The following is a 12,620-nucleotide window of genomic DNA, read 5'->3' on the forward strand; positions in this document are numbered from 1 at the left end:
TTGTTTAGCTTGCCAATGTTCAGCCCAAGGCTCGTTTCAGAGTACATGCAACCCTGTGACTGGGCAATGTGAATGTCGACCAGGGGTAACTGGACCGAAATGTGATAGGTGCTCATCTGAACTGGATGATTATCCATCTTGTCACGGTATGTTAAAAGTCCAGTTAACGGTAAAGACTCAAGGAACAGAAAGGGCAGCAAGCTTTTTGTACATCCTATATTGAGTCAGTAAACAATGTAACATGTACACAATCTTGTGTTAGCTGTACTAGTTAAAACAATGTGCTAATTTCCCGAGATTATAGATATGAGGTATTTAAATGTTAACAATACTCTGTCAACATGAAATGTTGCTTTGCAGGGATGGATAAATTAATAGAATTTATTAGAATTTATTTATTTATTTATTAGAATAGTTAGTTGGTTAATGGAGGGACTGAAAGCTTACCTTCCCTGAGAAAAATGTTGCTACAAGTGTTCTTTCAGGTTTGACACAAGTCTGAAGGGCTAGTCATTTGATCATTAGTGTTCACAATGGCTGATCCTAGGCCTTCAAACATGTGACCAGCACTGAAAGCAGCCCGGAGCAGCATTTTCTCCAGGAAAGGTAAGAATTTATGTTACTCTTTGTTTTTCTATTACAGTAAGCCCCCATTCAAACTTGAATGTTTTTTCTCCTCATTTACCTAGACCTAACTACACCTGTCCACGCCTGACTAGACAGAATCTCATTCTTTCTAATAGTCCGTGTTCACATTTGTACACTCAGTCACCCTATGTGCTACATCCTACACTCAAAATAGTTCATGGTATTTAAGCGTTTTTGGTCCTATAGGCTTTAATGGGATTGCCTGTAAATGAGCAACGCATACATTTTTCTGTGCATTTTTTGTGAGTTTTTACACCCAAAGAACTCCTATTCTACTATAGAACTGCACTCCCCCGCCATCTCAGGAAATAATCTCCTGAGGCTTACTGTACATATGCAAAAAATGCCTTAAGTGCACCTGTAATGTGCCTGAAAAAATGCTTAAAAATGACCATAGATAAACTGCTGGAATGCAGGCTAAGACTGTGAACATCAAACTATTGAGTGCAGGCCCTCTTTAAAAGTCTCAATGTGTAACATTTCCTTAGAAAATGGCATTAAACTTGGGTTAAACTAGGTAAGCAAAATACCTGCACTTTTTTCAAGTTTTGGCCTTGAGAAGAATTGTGCATCTCTAGCTTTAATATTCATGTCTCTAAAACTTTAATGTGCGGTATATGTAAAGCCAAACATTTTTTTAGTGGATACAGTAAGGAATGGTTCACAACTTTTTGGTGTTTTGTCCTACTCGGGGGGGATTTCCCTTTACATTGTCTCCAAGAAAAGTGTCCCCAATAGATTTCCACTCCACTGACAGCTGTAATAATGTTGAACTTGCCATCACTTTCTGTACCGGTGATAGTGGTCACTAGGATAAAATGAAAGCAGATAGTAATAAAACCACACTTTTCAACTCTATCCAAACCTAACAAATACATTTTGGCTTTAGATACACCAATACTTTGTGTTCTCTATGGTCGGCAGAGTTTTTGATAATCTTGAAAATATTTTTTTCCCAGTATTTAAAGGTGTTTTTTCTTTTTTAACAGTTTAAAGGTGTATTTCTAAAAGATTTGCCTAATGTTGGAACAGACTTGAAAACAAATACTTTTAGATCATTAAATTCCCTGGTTCCTTGGCATATTTCCTCAAGCATTTTAAAAGTCTAGGCTCCTATCCAGTACTACAACAACGATATATTCTTGTTTCCCAAGCATTATCAAGAAGGAAAAACATGCAACATTTTACCAAGCTTTGAGGTTGTGTCCTATGGGAACCAGCCAAAAGACAAAAGAACCATTGTGGGGCTAAGCACTGGCAGGACATTTTATAACACATAAACATCTCATGAGATTGTTAATCAAGTTCTTTTTATTACATGTGTAAAATAAATCATTAGAATAGACCTGTTTTCTAAACACTAAACTATTTGGCTGTGTTATACAATCTTATACGTACAATTATATAACTCAGGCATGTATAATTTGCCTACGTCTATTCCAGATTTACTATTGAAAGAAAACTCTTTCCTATCCAGTCACACAATTTAACATGCTATAGCTTTGTACTCTGATACCTGAAATGTTGTTAGAAGTGAAGTAAAGTCTGGCTTCCTGTGAAGATGTATAGCCCAAGGTGGATACCCTCTGACTATTAGCCAGCTTGGAAATGTTAAAGTTACTGACTATCTTTTCCAATATTTCAATGCAGAGACAACACTGTATCTAGGGTGACACTTTGCAGGGGGGTGGCGCGAAAAGTGTCTGCACTGGCTTGCGGAATAGTTTTAGTGTAGTGCCAGTCTTATGGGGCGGACTGGGACGGAAGGCAAAACGGTCTGGCACCCCCATAAAGTGGCCACACTGCTGCCGGTATGATAATACCAGCAGTGCCACCATCAGGGGGGCACAGCCCATACATATGTAGGGGGCCCGAGCGTCCCAAGGGGCCCCATGGCAAACCCCAACCAATGATTTGTATGGGTGGCTGGCGTTCCGCAACTCTGTGGGGGGGGGGGGGCTGCTGCCTCTAGTTTTGACTGTCCAATCATCACAGCGGCCCTCTCACCTGAGTTCAGCTACAAAGAGACAGATGCCATGTTTTGATGCTTATTCTGTCTGGAGGAGAAAGTCGGGTCATGGGCACAGGCCAGTAGAGTGAAGGAGGAGGAGCTCTGTGTGAGAAGACCCCATGTTGGGAGAGGCGCAGTGGAAACACATGAAGGGAGCCTGGCAGGATATAAGTACCCAGGCTGAAAGGAAAACCACACCAGTTGAGTGGAAATTGCAGTACAGCTACCTAGCTGCCACAGGGCTTCTAATCTAAGTAGTAGGGATAGTGCAAGTACTAAGACTTTCCTGCAAACCTTTGGGTGATCACAATCTAATATATATACTTTATATACCAGAAACCTCTGAGGGCTTTTGAGCTTGCAACGATGCACATGGCAGTTAAATATTAGGAAATCTTCTTCTTATGTGCCTTTGGCAGAGGAGTTGCTATATATTATAGTGACTTACCATAGATATCAGCTACTGATAATCTATATAGGAGGTAGGTTTTATTGTTTATACGGTAGCTGACTAGATTGTATAGCATGGAGTACCCAGGGTGGAAGGAAGGCTACACTATTTTGGTGAAACTTGCATTGCACTTACAGTACCTAGCTGCCAAAGGGCCTTTAATCTAGGGATGGTGCAGACCGGGGCGGCCCATCCACTAAGGGCGCTGCCCCTCCTATCCATGCATCCGTCCCCCCACCGGATGCATGAATTCCTATGGGGGGGTTTCAAGCATGTGATTAGAGCCAGAGGTTCTAATACACTTCAAAAAAGGGTGGGTTTGGGAAGCAGAGCACTGCAAACCAAGCCCACCCAGTTGTGTGACGATAGCGAATGAATATTCACTATTTTCACACTGATTCTCCTCCCGGCCAATCAGGAAGCGGGTCTGAGACCCATTTTCCAATTCACAGATGAAGAAGAATCCTGATTGGCCACCGGAGACCGAAGCTGCCATGATGCCCACGTAGGAGACACAAGGGACACTGACATGCTCACCTATACCTGGCAGGAAGGTAGTAGGACTCTTCTGCAATCCTTTGCTTGTGTCAGTTGTACATACAAAGGAATCTTAATTTTATTTCTATAGATTGCTGATGAGAAAAATTCACAGATGGATTTTTTTGTTCCTGCCCCCAATCCTTCCTTTGCTCAGTGCCTGAACCACATACCTTCATCACTGTGCTATAGGTTTTCTGATGCACCACTGGCATGGTTATATCCTCTTAGTCCTCTCTATATATTTAGCGGAAATGTATGCTTAACCACTTGCTTATACTGCGGCAGGGAGGCTCTATTGCACGTATCACCGTACTGTTACAGCGCTTTGTGCAATAGATACCGTGGGCGCCGCGCCGAAGCCGATTCATGTGGCAGGTGGTCTCGATGTCCACCGGTCACCCATGATCACCCCATAGAGAGCCAGAACAGGGATCTACCCATCTAAACAAGGTGGATCCCCGTTCTGTCAGGGGAGTAGAGAGAGATCAGCTGTTCCTAGTGATCAGGAACAGCGATCTCTCTCTCTACTCCCTGTTATTCAACTCCCCTCACAGTTAGAAACATCTCCCAGGAAACACATTTAACCCTTTGATCACCCCTAATGTGAACCCTTTCCCTGCCAGTGTCAGTTATACAGTAATTAGTGCGTTTTTATAGCACTGATCGCTGTATAAATGTCACTGGTCCCAAAAAAGTGTCAGGTCTGTCCCCCACAATGTTGCAATCCTGCTAAAAAATGCTGATCACTGCCATTACTAGTAAAAAAAAATAATAATAATAAAAATGTCATAAATCTATCCCCTATTTTGTAGACGCTATCATTTTTGTGCAAACCAATCAATATACGCTTATTGCATTTTTTTTTATCCAAAAATATGTAGAAGAATACATATTGGCCTAAACTGATGAAGAAATTCGATTTTACATTTTTTTTGGGGAGGGGGGATATTTATTATAGGAAAAAGTTAAAAATATTGTTTTTTTACAAAATTGGCGGCCTTTTTTTGTTTATAGCACAATAAATAAAAACTGCAGAGGTGATCAAATACCGCCAAAAGAAAGCTCTATTTGTGGGGAATAAACGATACCAATTTTGTTTGGGTACAACGTTGCACAACCGCACAATTGTCAGTTAAAGCGATGCAATGTCGTATCGCAAAAAATGGCATGGTCATTAAGGGGGGTAAATACTTCCGGTCCTTAAGTGGTTAAAGAGGGATTCCACCAAAAAAAAAATATTAAAAGCCAGCAGCTATAAATACTACAGCTGCTGACTTTTAATAAATGGACACTCACCTGTCCCGGGTTCCAGCGATGCCGGCAGCCGAGGCCGATCGATCGCTCGGCCCTCGGCTGCTGCCGCCACCATTCCAAGTGAGGGAATCAGGAAGTGAAACGAATCGGCTTCACTTCCCGGTTCCCTACTGCGCATGCGCGAGCCGCGCCGCGCAATAGGAAATCTCTGCGCTGTCACTGGGACCCGTGTGTGTCTCAGCAGACAGCGCGGCAGGGCAGGAAGTGGTGTAGACTCCCGTGGGAGTCTATGCCCGGAAGTGGGTGAAAATACCTGTCTTTGACAGGTATCTCCACCCCCCTCCCCCCTGAAAGGTGTCAATTGTGACACCGGAGGGGGGGGGGGGATCCGATCAGCGGAGGTTCCACTTTAGGGTGGAATCCCGCTTTAAAGTAGAACTATAAGCAACACTTTATTTTTTTTCATTTTGCATAGAGTAAGGGAGGGATATAACCTCTGTCAGATTATTTTTTGCCTTCTCTGTCCCATTGCAGAGTTTTCCCTTAATTTTCTGCCCCATTGTCAAACAGGAAGTGAGAGGAAACCTCTGCAAATTAAGGGAATCTATTGCCCCCCCCCCCCCCCCCCAGGTCCTTAGAACTAGTGTCCCCACTGGAAAATGTCAGGGTGGATATTAAACAGGAAGAGGTGTGGCCTTGACAGTAAGGGGTGGGCCATATTTAAATTAGGGGGTGCATGAGTTTAGTCAGGCCTAGGGCAGCACAAAACCTAAATACACTACTGTTCAGAGACAATCTTATCTTATAAGGATTACATGTATGGTGGCATTGGTCCATGGAAAGATCATTTGAGTGGTTTGTGACCTACAATCTGGTTGCTATTCAGCACAAATTACCTTATTTACCAGGGGTATTAACTTGTGGCTATGGGGTTGTAATTCCCACAATAGTGGAAGATCCACAGGTTGCCTTAGATATGAAATATACTCTCTGTATTAGCACAGCTAGAGCAGACATCCATTGTTATTTCCTATATGGGTCATCAAGTTTATTGGCTTGCTTTTAGTGCACATGAGTGTTTAATTAATACCTAAATGACACATAATGTAGATAGATAGTCCTACGCACGCACAACCTTGGCATTCAGATGTTACTCCAAATGCCCTGAAAGATTTTTGCTTTTCAAACACTGCTGTTTTTTCTTTTAAAGGAGTAGGTCAAATCTAGTATTTATAAACTGTGCACAAATTATAATTAGGGTGATTTCACACTGGTATTGGCTTGTAGGGATGGGCCGAATGGACCCCTGTTCGGTTTGCACCAGAATGTTCGAACACCGCGAAAGTTCGAACCCGAATAACGAACCCCATTGAAGTCAATGGGACCCAAATGTCAAAAATCAAATATGCCCATTTTGAAAGGCTTATATGCAAGTAATTGGGCATACAACGGTTATAGGGGTCAGGGTCCTGCCCCAGGGGACAAGTATCAATAAAAATAAAGTTTGGGAAAAAATTATTTTTAAATGAGCAGTGATTTTTTTATTTTTAAAGTGAAAGAAAATGCATTTTCCCTGCAAGCTGCCTTTATTTTGCTTGACGAGACCTAGGAAGCCAGTGTGTGTGTGATGAGGCTACAATGTACTGCACTGGGAACAATATTAGAGATTTTTTGGATAAATTCTGGTGTCACTTTGACTTTGGATAGAAGTAACGGGTGCGTAAAAATTTTTCTTTGGGTGTCGGTGGCGCCTTCACACCATAACCCTATAGAGGTACTCTTGATGAAAGCAAGAATTGGCCTTGCTGTAAAAAAATTGCAATGATATGCACCTGTCAAACAGGTGCAGAGAAATTACTCTTTGGGTGTCGGGGGTGCCTTCCCACCATAACCCTATAGAGGTACTCTTGATGAAAGCAAGAATTGGCCTTGCTGTAAAAAATTGAAATGATATGCCACAATATGTCAAACAGGTGCAGAAAAATTGGTCTTTGGGTCTTAATTGTGCCCATGAAACCTATACCAAAAACATTCTTCCAGATGAAATGATTGAACACAGCCTCGAAGTCCTGCAGAGATTGCACATCCAAAAAGACTTAATCAGTGACATCAACATCAGGTGCTTCATAGCTGGTAATCCAGGACTGATTAATTTTTATAAAAGTCAAACGGTCCACGGAGTCTATGGACAGGTGCGTTCTATGATTAGTAATGAAACCTCCTGCAGCACTGAATGCCCGTTCTGGAGGCACGCTGGATGCAGGGCAGCCCAACAAATCAATAGCATACTGGGCAAGCTCTGGCCAGTGGTCTATTCTTATGACCCAGTAAGTCAGCGGATCGTCAGCTGGAAAGCTCTCCATCTCTGTTTTGGCCCCGAAGGCAATCATCAAGAAATGTGATACAGATGTTGCTGATGGGATGTGGAAGCTGACAACCCTGGGCGGCAATGACTAAAAAAATTCTGAAATACCTCACTTAGGCAGATGCCTTTTCCAACACTCCTCTCTTGACCAACAGAAGACTCAAAACAACGTTTTCCACCACACTGTAACCTACTGGAGTCAGGAAAAACGTTCAATGAAATCCTCTTTAACGTGTCCGCAAGAAATTTTTTTCCTTTGCACTTTCTGTGGGCATGGGATGAGTTCTGAGACCCTCCCCTTATAACGGTGGTCAAGGAGGGTTGCCAACCAGTAATTATCCTTCTCCTTTATGCCACATATTCTTGGGTCCTTTTGCAGGCTTTGAAGCATGAGGTTGCCCATGCGCCTCAAATTTGCTGAGGCTTGAGAAGCAGACTCCTCTGGGTCACTCAGGATGACAGCATCTGGAACTTCCTCCTCCCAGCCAAGTACTACTCCCAAGGGTCCTGGGGTTGGAAAGCCATCGCTTACAGCTTGACACATGTCTTCCTCTTCTTCAAAGCCTATGAAAGTGCCAGAATACTCATCCTCCTCCCCTGTCTCCTCCTGTATGTTCTGTGACATTGGAATGATGGTGTCTGGATAAAGTGGGCCTTGAGAGGAAAAGAAGTCCTCCTTTTCCTCCTGCTGCTATGACTCCAGTACCCTGTCCATAATGCCACACAAAGTCGGCTCCAGCAGGAACACAACAGAGATTGTGTCACTGATGCATCCACTGTCACTGCTCACTATCCTTGTGGCCTCCTCAAATGGTGACAATACAGTACATGCATCTTTAATGATCAGCCATTGGCATGGGGAAAAAAAGCCGAGGTGGCCTGAGCCTGTTGTCTTGCCGTAGTGGCACAGGTACTCGTTGACGGCCCTCTGCTGCATGTATAGCCGCAGCAGAATTCCCAAAGTTGAGTTTCACCTGGTGAGCATGTTACAAATCAGGCGGTTTATGGGCAGGTGGAATTCCCGCTGAATTTCAGCCAACTGAGCACTGGCTGTGTGGCACTTGAAAAATCCTATCCTGAACCATGAAGCACTAGAATTTTTATTTGGAGCACTTAGCACTCTGAACTTATAATTTACAAGCACATTATCAAATTGATGTTTTATATTCGGCTAGCGCTCTTAATTTATGTATTCATTTTTAAGGTTCTAGCACCTTTGTAATAGCTGCAGCAGTTTATCATGTATTATTTGTTATTGACTATTTCATCTAGCAGGAGTTCTATTTAGTAATACACTGGCTGTGTATGACCTCCTGAAATGGCTACAGACTCTTCTGCCCTGGGCCTGTCCCTGCAGAGCTGCAAGAATCTCTGCCCTGGTGTGGTTCCTGTCCTCTAAACACACCAGCTGAAGCACTGCATGTCACCGTTTAGCCTAACTCTGGGAATAGCCCTTTGAATGCTTAGGGGTACCCAATATTCATAGGACAATTCTACAGAGGAGGGCATGGAGGTGGCAGAGGAGGAGAGGGTAGAGCTCACAGGTCTGGTATCATCACCACTAGCTGTATGGAGACATGGGGGCACAACAAGCTGCAGCGCCGAGCCCTGTCCTGCATCCTTTCGAGTTGCAAGCATCATTACCCAGTGTGCTGTGAACGAAATATATCATACCTGCCCATGCTTGCTGGACACGTGTCAGCAGTAAGTTGTATTTTACAGCCAACTGCCTTTCCCAATGATGCCAGAACATTCCCTTCCACGTGATGGTAGAGAGATGGAATGGCCTTACGTGAAAAATAGTAGCAACTGAGAACCTGCCATTGTGGTACAGCACATTGCGCGAATTCATGGAAGGGGGCAGAATCCACCAGGCTGAAAGGCAGAAGTTGGACAGCCAACAGCTTTGACAAGCTTGCATTCAAACGCTGGGCATATGGGTGGCAGGGACTGTATTTTTTGCTAAGACCTGGAACACCCTGTGCTATATCATAATCCTTGTCAGTGAAGGCTGCTGAAAGGTAATGACTCTGGTAATAAAGGTCTATGGTGACTGATCTATTTTCACCCCAAGAATGTTTGGACAGGGAATATCTGCCATGGTCAGGTGAGGACTACAGCCAAAGAAATGTACCCTGGTCCTACTATAATGACTAGGCTACACTATTTTTTTAAATATCCAATAGAGCCAACTCTGTGTGTGTAACTTAGGTTGTCTTGGAAATACTCATAAAATCAAATTGTCATTTTAGGTCACCAAGGAGATAAGATCTGAGCTATATTAGAATATAAACTGTCATGTCCCACAAATCAGTAAAATCAGTAGAAAAGTATTGCTCTTTAATGTCACCATATGGCAAAGAAATAGTAACTTGTTTGTTAAAAACTCTAGAATATGTAAAAAAATATTATTAATAATAATAATTCATATTTTTTAAATACATTTTAGTTTTTATAGTCAACTTGTTAAAACAGAAGCTTGTCATTATTGCATGCTACAACCCATCTTTTTAACTGCACAACCAGCATGTTGGCTAAGGCCTGCTATCCCCTTTATAGATAAAGGTATTATTTGTTTATTTATTTTTTTGTTTTGTTTTTATTTTATTCAAAGAAAAAAATATGAAATTATAGCAGGTTAGTGTGAACAAAATAGATTGACAATAGATTGACAATTACATATCACATACAGAGCAATAAAGAGGTGGAAATACTTAAGAGTATCTTGTCTTCCATTCTTCACATATAAAAGTGTGCTAACATACTCAATATTTCCTCGTATTTTCAATCATAGTAAGACTTTAAGTAACCCCAAAAGATATACAAGAGAATAGGAAAAGAAACAGTGTTTCTTCTGAAATGGATGGTGACACAGACAACAAGCATGGACTAGGACAAATGCATCTTTGGTAACCAGTAATACTGAGTTTTTCTCATATAAACCTCAATACTGTACTTATTCACATCTGAAAGTGTTAACAGCATGGTATCTATAACACGCTATAGTTTTATTCTTACTTTTGGATAGTGTTCTCAGAAGTGATTTTTATTACCTTTCATTACAGGCTTTAATGGGGAATGTAACCCAATTGGGACCGTCAATTCTCAAGCCGTAAGTTGTTTTACTTTTCCCCATATCTTAAGAGTTAGTGGGGTTCATTTACTAAAGGCAAGTAGGCTGTCCATTATCCATTATAAACTCTACGTGGGAATTTTCCCCAGAGCTTGGTGAATGATGTGACTTTCACCATGCTGTATTTTCTTTATTATCCATGATTGGGTATTGTTTTGCTAAGTGAAATTTTACCATGTTCACTACACTGTGGGGGGAATTCCCTTGCAAAGTGCAACTTCCCTTACCAAGTGAGCAGCCTATTTGCTTATAGTAAATCAACCCATGTGTCAGTTCACATTTCTTTTCTCCTAGAGTTCTTGTTAATTGTGTAATAGTTGTTATGTGTTGTGTATAAAGTAGAACATATAAGGAACACCTTTTGCTAAGAACAAGGATTTACTGATACAGTATTATTTCATAAACAATGTTAGCTCTTCCTTTGAAATTGTGGTTCCAACATTCTAATACTGTTGACTGAAGTATTGAAATAATTCAATATTATCAGTAAAATCAGCTCTGGTGCTCACTTCACAGAAAACAAGCAGCTTAGAATGTAGTGAGAGCGGATATTTAATAACATTGGGATATAGTAAAATACTTAAAGTGTATGTATAACCAAATTGTTCAGCGTGAGAAAGGATTAGAACCCTTGTCACGTTTTATTCCTCCGTCTTTCTGTTAGATAGATTCACCCTCTCGATTTGTCCTTGTGACCACTGTTGCCAGACAGACAGTGATGGGAAAATCAAACTTTAATAATTGTCATCAGAACAAGAGGTATAGGGAAATGATCAAATGTAAATTCAGAATGTCTGTTGAGATCTTTTTCACTTTTAGCATGGAAGTTTTTGAGCAATATTGAGCAATAGCTGGAAATATTGTTGACAACCAGAACAACAGGTGAGATCTTCAAATTGAGATACCTGGTCCAGTGACAACTGTCTAAAAGGGAAATTCCACTTACTTTGTAGAGATTTATTTTACTTTCTGTGACGTGAAGTATACCCAATAGGTTGCTGATGGGTCTAAATAACCTACCTAATTTTGTGCTTTTCACAGGGCCGCTGCCAATGCCTGCCTAGAGTTCAGGGTATAACCTGTGATCATTGCAAGCCACTATATTGGAATTTGGATAAAGAAAATCCACAAGGCTGCATTGGTAAGCTTATGGTATATATTTAAAAAGGACTAAAGTGGGAGATTAATATCACTCTGGTTTAGGTGATTAAACTTTGATATGTACAAAAAAAAGTAAACCGGATGTACAGTTAATGTGTATAGACAAAAATGCACTACAGTTTGGGATACACTGCACCTTAAAACACATACTGGGGTGTGCTGAATTGTAAAAAAAAGAATCATGTGACTTATGTGAGTTATTATGTCCACTGAAATGTGTTTACAGCCCAATGATGAACAGGCTGCTTTAATGCAATGCATGGTAACTCGCAATATAATAATAAGTGATAACCCAAAACAACCTGATGGAAAAGAGTGATACAAGCCCAAGGCTAGGTTCACACTTATGCAAATTGTATGCAGGCTTTTCCGCATCCAATTCGCATGACAGGAGACTGTGATCGGCTCTCAATGGAACTGGTTCACACAACTCTGGGCAGCCACAGAGCACATTGCCCAGGGGTCCTGTACATCTTTGGCTCCTTTTCAGGTCCAAATTCAGGCAAACATTTTGGCCTGAATCGTCCCTAAAATGGAGAACAGGGACGCACCGGACCCCTGATGTGAGCCGCAGATGTGAACCCAGCCTCAGTGTTCCTAATTTGGCAAGAAATGATTTATTTTGGCTAAGAAGCCCCCAGGAGCTCCTGCAAAAAAACAGGGGCATTCATATACATCAACCCATATAGTAAATACACCAGGCCTATTAATAATAATATATCCCTTTATGATACAGGGAGCATCCTGTTCCAGAATGGAAGTATACTGTGATGATATATTTTACTACATATAACACACTGCAAATTTTTAATAATCCAACAAGCAAGTGGATACGATTATTGAAAATTAGAGTTCTGTGGAAATCACTTAAAGTGCAACTACACTAAATTTGAGCACAATAAACCCAAAAAGCTACTGAATTCATTTTATATATTCATAGCAAATTTGGCAATCCATCCGTGTCTTTGTGCTTTATTTTGTGAGAAATCACTTTAAAAACACCCCTAGCAATAATGGCCGTGGGAAGCTTGAGTAAGGGCAGGTGATTCATATAGCA

At 41.4% G+C, this 12,620-nt stretch overlaps 1 protein-coding gene across 2 annotated transcripts in view; it reads left to right on the forward strand.

The window, feature by feature from the left end:
- The window catches only part of LAMA3 (laminin subunit alpha 3), a 247,697-nt gene that overhangs the window by 75,173 nt on the left and 159,904 nt on the right, over positions 1-12,620 (forward strand). For both annotated transcript variants that reach the window (XM_077492578.1, XM_077492579.1), the window contains exons 15-17: positions 9-146; positions 10,335-10,381; positions 11,444-11,543. In XM_077492578.1, the coding sequence (XP_077348704.1) occupies positions 9-146; positions 10,335-10,381; positions 11,444-11,543 (285 nt within the window). The remainder of the gene's footprint in view (positions 1-8; positions 147-10,334; positions 10,382-11,443; positions 11,544-12,620) is intronic.

Source organism: Lithobates pipiens, unplaced genomic scaffold, assembly GCF_037356315.1.
Source record: "Lithobates pipiens isolate NorthernLeopardFrog02 unplaced genomic scaffold, aLitPip1_a1.2 Scaffold_19, whole genome shotgun sequence".
NCBI classification, from domain to species: Eukaryota; Metazoa; Chordata; class Amphibia; order Anura; family Ranidae; genus Lithobates; species Lithobates pipiens.